The following is a 10,472-nucleotide window of genomic DNA, read 5'->3' as shown; positions in this document are numbered from 1 at the left end:
AAAAAAAAAAAAAAAAAAAAAAAAAAAGATGCTATTTGCCATTCCCACAGAAAGCAAGTAAGATGGTTCCAGTAGAGTAAGGATTAAGCATCTTCCTTCTATAACTGCTTTACTAAGAATCATAAGGTAAGCCATAATCCCTGCTACGTAGGTCTTCTCACTGGTACAGAACAAACCAAACAAGACAGGAAAGTAAGACATGCCTGACTCATCCTTTGTTTCCTGCAGAACAATCTTTGGAATTTGTACCAAAATAGAGTAGAAATTCTATCAGGAGCAGAGCAGGAGGCTACCTACCAACAAACCTTTAACCTTGGAGGTGTTTTCTAGGCCACTTCCTATCATACCTTGAAAGCATTTCCAAAGCATTTCCAGGTCTCTGGGAAACATAACTGAGTAGCATTCACAATTCATGTTCCCGCAGCCAAAGTTCATGAAGAAATTGATCGTGTGATTGGACGCAACCAAAGCCCCAGCATGAAGGACAAGATGAAGCTGCCCTATACAGAGGCCGTTCTGCATGAGATACAAAGATACATCACCCTTTTCCCTTCTAATCTGCCCCATGCTGTAACCCGGGACACGAAATTCAGACAATATGTTATCCCCAAGGTTAGATGCGCCTGGGAACACTGACTGGAATACAAGGGGCAATGTGGCGCTTTGTAGGGTCTGGGAGAGACTTTTCAGTTCTAATGCTGAGACAAGCTACAGTCACATAACCTGGGTTTGAAAGCTGTTGCTGCCATGCAGTATACTCTCAGGCCTTCCTATTGCCTCTGGGACCTTGTCTCTGCCTTCCTAAAATAGGGGAGGCTGGCCTGGAGCTTCCAAGGCCCTTTCCTACTCTGATCAAATGTATTAAGTGAGCAGTGATTTCCACTAATAAGATGGTCATGGGAATATAAATCTGATTTTTCATTATGAATTTTAAAAGAGGAGGAAGAGTTGGAAATGTTTAATGAAGCCATGTCTCACTGGTTTTAGTCCTAATTTTCTCCTACCAGGATCTCATGTACATTTGGGAAATTGCTGCCCTTGACAGTTAACATTTGTAAGCACTTAGCATGTAGCAAAATGTTTACATGCAAACTGGGAATGTTGTTAGTCTTCATAGCGATTAAGTGTTTGGGATTTATATAAAAACAGTTCCAGGGAATAGAAGAGGAAGAAAACATGCAAACATGACCAAATTACTGCAAAAATAGAAACAGTTACCAATCTTACTTACAATTGTCAGTGCAAAGTCTATTAACACATAAGTCTAGCAGATTAAAAATACTACCCCACTAACATGATAATATAATCAGGAATATAGCAAGAGGCCAACACTAGGAAATACACCTTAAGACAATTCACCATATAGATAGAATTTGTGAAAGAGATTGTGTTATAGTCTCAATTATACGGAATATCTCCTCAATAATATTTAACATCCATTCTCGGCTTTTTGAACCCTTAGTAAATAGGAATAGATGAATACCTCCTTCACTAGAGAAATTGTATCCTAAGTCGTGTTTATTGACGTAAAACTGGAAGCCTTGCCATTGATATCAGGAGTAAAATGAAGCTATTCACATTGCCAATGTTATTCAACTAGAATTGGGAAAAAGTAGCAAGAGATACTTCATTTTAAAAGATGAAATTCGAGGCAAGAGGATCATTGAGAGTTCGAGACCAACCTGGGCTGCAAAATGAGCTCAAGGCCAGCTTGAACTGCATAGAGAGATCCTCTCTCAAAAAGACAAAAAAAAAAAAGGAAAGAAAAGATGAAATTGAAATTTTTGTGTTTATGTAATTACACCTAGAAAACAAAAATTAACTGTAGTGCCACTGCAAAATAGAAGAAATGTACAATGATTGGATACAAATTTTTTTCTTTTTTTTTGGTACTGGGAATTGATCTCATGACCTCAAGCTTGTCAGACAGATACTTATGCCACTGAGCTATATCCCCAGCCCACAAATTATTATTTTTGAAAATCAGTCACCACTATATATAAAATGCAAACTATTTTTTAAAACATAATGAAGGAAATTTTTCATTAGTAAAAATGACATGGATAAAACACTTAGGAATAAACAAGAAATCTGCAAGATTTTAAAGTTGTTGGGTTTTTGTTTTTTGGTTTTTTTTTTTCCCTCTGGTACCGGGAACCGAACTCACGACCTTGCGCTTGCCAGGCAGGCGATTTTGCCACTGAGCTAAATCCCCTGCCCCTGGTTTTTGTTTTTTTGTCTTTTTGAGATAGAGTCTCACTATGCAGTTCAGGCCAGCCTTGAGCTCATTTTGTAGCCCAGGCTGCTTTTGAACTCGCAGCCATCCTCCTGCCTCAGCCTCCCAAGTGCTGGGATTACAGGCATGTGCCACCACACCCAGCCTAAAATTTCAAAGTTTAAAGAGAGTAAAACTCAAAAATTTTAAAGATGTAAAGAAAGAACATTTTAGCCGGGCATAGTGGCACACCACGTGTAATGCCAGCACTCAGGAGTTTGGTCAGGAGAATCACTGCAGTTCAAGGCCAGCCTGGGCTACAGAATGAACTCAAGGCCAGCCTGAACTACACAGCAAGACCCTATCTCAAAGAAAAAACAGAAAAGGTTAAGAAAGAAAACTTTGAAATGTTAATGTAAATGAAAGCTGTAACTTTTTAAAATAAATCTAAAGACTTAGTTTGTGGGTAGAAACAAATCCAAACTTTCATACGTAAAAAAGAGCAGTCAGGGATAAGTCCTACCAATATTAAAACACAATATAAAGGCACAGTTTTTAATGTAGTATCTCCTTGGATAGGTGGTCAGATTAATTGAATAAAGTCTAGAAATGAATCTAATTACAGTAGTCTACCTTATTCATAGTTTCATTTTCCATCAGTTTCAGTTACCCATGGTCAATTATGATCTGCAAATATTAAATGGAAAATTCCAGAAATAAACATAAAACTCACATTCACATAAATTTATACAATTATGTTTTATTTTATTATTACTTACTGTTAATCTCTTACTATGCCTAATTTATAAACTAAACTTTCACATAGATGTCTATACATAGGAGAAAATAGTATATGTAGGCGATTTGGTAGTATATGTGACCACAGGTCTTCACTGGGTGTCTTGGAATGTGTCCCTTTTAGATAAGGTAAAGGATGGAAACTTAGTACTGTTTCTAAAAAGTCCTTTTTCATTTTAACCTTAAGGAAAAATATAGATTATTCCATAGATAAAAATTCCCAAAGGAGTTGAAAAAATAATAAATTCCTACCTTATACCTTACATGAAAATTTATTATTGATGGCTTAAATATAGGTACAGAATATTTAACTGTAAAATCGGTGAGTGATAAAAGATTTCCTAGCATTGACCAAAAAAAAGGGACCAAGAGGACCATAAATTTAAAAACTGATAGATTTGATTATACACAAAAAGTCTGCCTAGTAAAACAAAGTCAAAAGACAAATGGCAAGGCTGAAGATGTAGTTCAGTAGTACAGTGTTTGCCTCATATATGTGAGGGCCTGGGTCCAACCCTCAGTATCTCACACATACACACATATACACATACCGAAGACAAACTGAGAGGAAATTTTGAATAGTACATAAGAGCAAAGGATTAACTCCTAAAAAAGGACATGAACTCCTACAGTAAGTATGAATTAATCTCCAAACAAACAGATAACAGTGTGAGGGAAACAAACTTAAAATTTGAATAAAAGTAATTACAGCTTTTTAAATGTGTACATATGTACTCACAAAATAAAACATTTTTAAAAAATTTAAAAGTATATGTTTTTACTTGAGCATTGGGAGGATATTTTAAAAACTTATTCTTGATGATAGTGTTAACTGGTATAACCTCTACAGAAAGCAGTATGGCAGTCTATCAAAATTCAAAACATACAACTTGAAGAGAAGTTACACTACTAGGAATTTATCTTTTGTGTATATTTCCCCCAAAATAAAGATATTCATTGTGGTAGTATTTTTCATATTTGAAGACTAGAAAAGCTTCATTTTAAAACGTGTCCATTTAAAAGAGCTATTTAAAAATGGGGTACTAAGCAAGTTGCAGAGCACTATAGTATGCTAGTATGCTACCATTTGTGTGGAAGCAGTGGGGTCTGTATCTGTTCTCTTTTTTTAATCCTTATAATATCTCTCAGCTGTGTCCTAAATGGAGAAGAGTGATTACGTCAAACAGGAGACCCAGCAACAAGTCAGTATAGGAAAAGGAGGGGCACTTCTTCAGTTCACTCCACTATGTACATGTTTTGGTACTGTATACCATGTGCATGTATTTCTGGTCCCAATAATTGTACAAATAAAGTTTGAGATATAATATCAAGTAAAAAATGGAAAAAGCAAGCTTTCACTTAAATAGGAGTGCTTTATGATTAGATAGAACTTGATTCAAGTTCTAACTGTGCCACCAGCCAAAAGTGCCAATGTGAAGGAAAGTTTATTTCTCTTCTAAACTTCAATTTCTTAATTTATACAGTGCAAATAAAAAGCTATGTACTGGATATAGTTGATAAGAGAATGAAATGAGATCTATAAACAACTAAGCAGTGTCAGGCAAATGTGACGCATCCAGTATAAAGAGCAGTTACCGTTACTGTTCTGTCACCCAAAGCTCACAAAACTCTTAGGAGGCAAGGAGTAAAGCTTGTTGTGAGAAAAGTAGGGTTTTATTCGATAGCTCTGAAACTCAAGATCTCATTTATTTCTACTCGCACATAAATCCAGAACAACAACAACAACAAAATAGTAAAAAAGTGATCTGTCCTAGTTTGAGGCAACAACTCAAGTGATGCTCATGATTAGACAATATGGGTTGCAAACTTTGGTTTTTCAACAATTGATTCTTCATGTTGGCCATAATACTGCCTTTCTACCATAGCAACTTATTATTGGGTGATTGTTTATATAAAATAGCTGTACCTTGAGACAACCCCTCACCAGGCAAGCATTAAGATGCTCAGCTCTATGAAATCCACTAAAATTAAGAGTATTTGAATTGGTATTAATGAAAGATAAACATGATACAGTGCTACAGATTCTTCATTCTTGGTTCCAGGGCACTACTGTGTTACCACTGCTGTCTTCGGTCTTGATGGATTGCCAGGAGTTTCCCAATCCAGAGAAATTTGACCCAGGACACTTTCTAGATGAAAATGGCTCTTTCAGGAAAACAGACTACTTTGTGCCTTTTTCCTTGGGTAAATACAAATTAATCTATCGAGACAACACACAAGCACATTTTGAGCAATGTTGAGCTTTCACTGATTTATAGCATAAGTAAGTAACCCTGGGATGATAGCAAAGTCAATTAAACTGTTATAACCTCCAAAAACTGGATGGAGCCATTAAAATCTGTACACTGAAAAGGATCAGGCAAATAATCCAGGGACTATTTTGTTGTTTGTAATGCAAATTTTTTTAAAAAGTCAAAGCAAGTTAATCAAATTCAGATGTCATGCATTCATTACCCATGACAAAGGGGCCTGTTTTTTGCAAACTTTTCTCTGCTGATTTCTCCATTTGTAATACTGACTTTTCCAAAACAAAAAGTACAGATTATTTTTTCTTTGTTTTTAACTGTTAACTGTTATTAATTTCCTGATTCTTAGAGGCAGAGTCCATGGAAGAATCATGGTCACCTACATCTTCCTTCTCCAAAATTTGGAATCCTACACATTCTTGCCTCTAAGAACTGCTTGCCTCTCAATTACTATCTCCCATAGGCCATAAAGACACATTAGGAATGACCAGCATGTGTTCTTTTTTCCTTGTTATCCTATATATTCCTTTGTAGTATTTTTTAAAATAAAATGAAATATTTAATTTCTAACAAAATTGATTAAAAAGTGTTCAATATACAAATGGAAAATGTAGAAGAGCAAAAAAGTGGAAAAAAAAGTATTTGTCTGTAATTCCCCATAATGAAAGTATCACTTAATATTTTATTAAGTATACTTCAAATGTCTGGGTATAAGAGTAAATAAGAGCCAAAAGGTATAACAGATATTGTGAAAGGAAAAGGAACTGCTCAAAAGGAAAGAACAACTGGGATGGGGGAAAGGAGAAAAGAAAAAAAAAAAGCCTCGGTACATATAATGGATATTTTAAAAATAAAAGTTGGTTCATTCTGTATAGTGTGTTTAATAACCAACTTCCACTTAGTATGTTGTGACAAAAGATAGCCTATAGCAGTGGTGGTGAACAAGTGCTTCACTGCGCTGTTTGTATCACTGAAAGCTCTAAAAGATTCACCTCCACTGGCCTATAGGAGTAGGTAAACTTCCATGTACACAGTTTTAGGTTGTGTTGCATGATAGATGAACAATGATTTATTTCACCAGTCTATTATAGATAGATGCCTAGGTTTTATCCAGGTCATAACATCATAAATGATGGTGCAACTAGCTGTACAGGGGGATCTCTAGTTCCCACAGATAAATTCCCAGAGACTTACTGAACAGTGAGCATTTCTTTAGAGCACTTTGATATGTATTGACAATCCTTTCAAAGTAGAGTACCGATTTATCTACAAGCAGATTGTTGAGTGTTCCCCTTCTGCTCAGTGTTTTCAATGGCTTTTGGACAGGAAGAGCTAATGCCAGTGTTTTCCTCCTTTTAGGAAAAAGGGCCTGTGTTGGAGAGAGTTTGGCGCGTATGCAGTTGTTCCTGTTTATCACTAGCATTCTGCAAAACTTTTCCCTGAAGTCCTTGGTGGAGCCAAAGGAAATAGATACCAAGCCCATTACTACTGGGTTTGTCAATATCCCCCCACCCTATAAGCTGTGTCTTATACCTAGATAAAAGAAGAATTTTTTTTTTTAGCCACTCCAATCAAAGTAATTGCTTTCCCTTTTTTCTAGATATAATCTAATTCTCCACTTTATATACTGCCTAGGAGAGAAATGCTACTCAGTAAAATTAGATGGATATTTGTTTCAATCCATAAATTTCTTGATAACAGAAAAGACTGGGTCTTGTGTGTGTGTGTGTGTGTGTGTGTGAGAGAGAGAGAGAGAGAGAGAGGGAGGGAGAGAAGAGAGAGAGAGAAAAAGAGAAATACTGGGAATTGAACTCAGGGCCTTGTGCATGCTAGGCAAGCACTCTACCACTGAACCACATCCCCAGCCCAAGGTCTGGGTCTTGAAAACTGTAAAGGGACAGCCAATATTTTTATAACCCATAATGTACTTTATAAACCATGCTCCAACAGAACCAAGACCAGGCCCTCAGAAGCCTTTATCAGAGACCGTCAAAAATAGTAGAGGCCTGAGGATTTAGCTCAGTGGAGCAGCTCCTGACTGGCAAGTGTGAGGTCTTGAGTTTGATTTCCGGTATCAAAAAAAAAAAAAAAAAATAGTGGAGCCTTCACTCTTTTGGTGGCTTTGGAAATAAAGTAATTATCTGTCATTTTTGAAATAGATTAATACAGTGGACTATGTGCACCTTTCTATTTCCATTTGAAAGTGCTTACATGATTTTTGCCACATTCACCAAATAAATCTTTACTGTTGCAATACATTTTATTTGTATATGTGATTTTATTTCAAGTCTCAAAAATCCCTCTTCTTGAGCTATAGGCAGTCTAACAAGATATGATAAATAAGTAAAATTAAATGATAACCCCTATCACAAATCTCTCCTTTCTCTACCTTATGTCTTTGCAACTATGATTTAAATGTAACCCAAGAAGCCTCCTTGGAGAAGGAACCAAACCATGTCCAGAGGTGGGATTCAGATGTTCACAGCTGTGTCCTCTTCAGGAAGTGCTGAAAAGCGGGACTGGAGGCTGAAAAGCAAGGAGGCAAGTTGCAAGAAAAAACTATGCATTGCCAAGAGAATACAGCGGCCCCGTGGTGGCCCAGAGAAGTGCAGTGAGCCCCAGATACCACCAAAGGATGGCTTAAATGCCAGGAGCCAGCCAGACACGAGGAGGAAGAGAAGTTATAAAAGTAGAACTAAAGAAAGAGAATGAGGAAGCAAATCACAGACTGGAGTAAATATTTGCAAAAAACCATATCTGATAAAGGATTGTTAACCAAAATATAAAAAGAACTCTTAAAATTCTACAGAGAGAAAATTAACAGCTCAGTTAAAAACTGAACCAAAGTTCTGAACAGATCGCACTGCAGATACGCAGTTGGCAAATAAGCATATGAAAAGATTCCCCACATCATATGTCATCACAGATGTGCGGTTCAAATATAAGAGTTACTGCTACACACCTTGAGAATTGTTAAAAGCCAGAACACTGTTCCATACCAAGTGCAGACAAGGATGTGGAGCAAAAGAAACCCTCATTCATTGTTGGTGAGGATATTAAATGGTAGAGTACAGCCTTTTTGAAAAAAGTTTCAGTTTTTCATAAAACTAAGCCTAATCTCACCATACAATTCAGTGTGAATCTCCTTACTATTTACCCAAAGGAGTTGAAAATTTATGTGCACATGAAACCCACATATGCACCTTTATAACAACTGTATAATTGCCCACACTTGAGATGAATCAAGTTGTTCTTCAGTAAGTGAATGGACAAATAAACTGTGACACGACTTGACACAGTGTAAACATAAATGAGCAAGCAGGCTGTGAAATGACACGGAGGAAACTTAAGTGAAAGAAGCCAGTCTGAAAAGGCTCCATATTGTGTGATTCCCACCACACGACACTCTGAAAGGACAAAACTTTGGAGATAATAAACACAGATCAGTGGTTATAGGAAGAGGGAGAAATGAACATGCAGAGCACGGAAGATTTTTAGGGCAGTAAAAATTCTCTGTATGGTACCATAAGGATCAATACATGTCACTATATATTCCTCCCACGGAGAGTACACCACAAGTAAACCCTAATGAAAACTATGAACTTCGGGTGCAGGTTCATCATTTATGACAAATGCACCACTTTAGTGTGGGATGTGGATAGTGGTGAAGACTCTACTTCTGCAGGAGTGGGGAGTGTATGGGAAATCTCCAGCACACATCCTGCTCAGTTTTGCTATGAATCTAAAACACTAAAAAATAAGTCAAAGGAATAATATTGAACTCTATTTTATAACATTTTTAAAGAGGTAGAGCCAAGTTCCTACTTATGTAGCAAAATAATTAAAATCAGGGACTCACACAGATGCTTGTACACTTGTAGCAGCATTGTTCACAACAGCCAAAAGGTGGAAACACTCCAAATGTCCATCATGAGATAAGTGGATAAAGAACGTGGTCTATACATAAATGGAATATTTTTCATCCTTAGAAGAGAGGACATTCTGACACAGGCTACCACATGGACACACCTTGAAGACATTCTACTACAGGAAATAAGCCAGGCACAAAAGGACAAACATGGTATGTATGATTCCACTTACGTGAAGTGCTTAGAATAGTCAGATTCACAGAGACAACATACAACGGTGGCTGCCAGGAGAAGAGAGGGGAACGAGAGTATTTAGTGAGTATAGAGTTTCAGTTGACGACTTTTAAAATTCTGTTTTTGTTTTTGTTTTTTTTTCCTGGTACCGGGAATCGAACTCACGACCTTGAGCTTGCCAGGCAGGCGCTGAGCCGCTAGGCTAAATCATTCTGGAGATAGTGGTATGTGATGGTTGCACAACAATGTGATTATATTTAATGCCACAGAGTTGTTCACTTAAAAATGGTTAAAGCAGTCAATATTATGCATACTTAACCTCACACACAAAACAGAATTGAAGTGTTTAAGTTATAAAGAGCTGGGGATTTTGAGATAGCAAATTTTGGATCTAAATGTGAATGTGACTTGTTAACATCTAAGTTTTCCCTGTCTTCCTCCCACCCTCAGCCTCCTTTCCAGCCGAAGGGAGCTTTGTCCTTTGTCACTCAGCTTTTCCCACACCATTGAAAGTTTTGAATTTGCCAGCTAGGTTCCCTGAGATGAGAGCCTTAGCCACTTTCCTCTTGCTTTTATCTCAGCCCCTCTACATAGCCACCAATATTTTTTCTTTTCATTCTTTTTTTGGTTGATTTTTAAATTAGCCAATAAAAATTGTGCATGCTTATAGTATACATGTGATGTTTTGCTGTATTTTTTTAAAATAAATTCTCAAAACCCCCTTAAAAGTGCTGAAGGTATAGATACTGGCTGAAAATTTCTGGGCATGTGGAAGAAGATACCCCCACACATCACAAAACAAACCTTCCTGTAAAATTCCTTTAAACATCTCTCTTCACCTTCTCCCAGGATCAGTCTGAATCTCCCACTTCTCTTTTTCTCCTTTAAAATCCTTTTCCACCGCTTCCCTATCACCAAGCTAACTTTCCTTTCCTCTTCCCTCTCCTCACTTTCCCTCATTTTTTTAGGCCAGACAGTTTAGTTTCTTGTACTGACATTTATCCTGGTTACCCATGAATAATATCACAATAGAACAAAGGCCTAATAACAAAACAGTGCAAGCAACAGGTCCTCCATTTATAAGACAGG

General features: G+C 36.9%; 1 protein-coding gene across 1 annotated transcript in view; it reads left to right on the top strand.

Moving 5' to 3' along the window:
- Window positions 1-7,072, top strand: part of LOC102019826 (cytochrome P450 2C23-like) — a 39,624-nt gene extending 32,552 nt beyond the window's left edge. The window contains exons 7-9 of the mRNA XM_013506229.1: window positions 425-612; window positions 5,077-5,218; window positions 6,640-7,072. Of these exons, the coding sequence (XP_013361683.1) occupies window positions 425-612; window positions 5,077-5,218; window positions 6,640-6,821 (512 nt within the window). The 3' untranslated portion in view covers window positions 6,822-7,072. The remainder of the gene's footprint in view (window positions 1-424; window positions 613-5,076; window positions 5,219-6,639) is intronic.
- Window positions 7,073-10,472: the final 3,400 nt, after the last annotated feature.

The sequence above is a fragment of the Chinchilla lanigera genome, unplaced genomic scaffold (genome assembly GCF_000276665.1).
Source record: "Chinchilla lanigera isolate Chin_1 unplaced genomic scaffold, ChiLan1.0 scaffold00106, whole genome shotgun sequence".
Classification (NCBI taxonomy): domain Eukaryota; kingdom Metazoa; phylum Chordata; class Mammalia; order Rodentia; family Chinchillidae; genus Chinchilla; species Chinchilla lanigera.
Note: the sequence above shows the minus strand (reverse complement) of the source record. Positions and strands in the feature narration are given on the sequence as shown.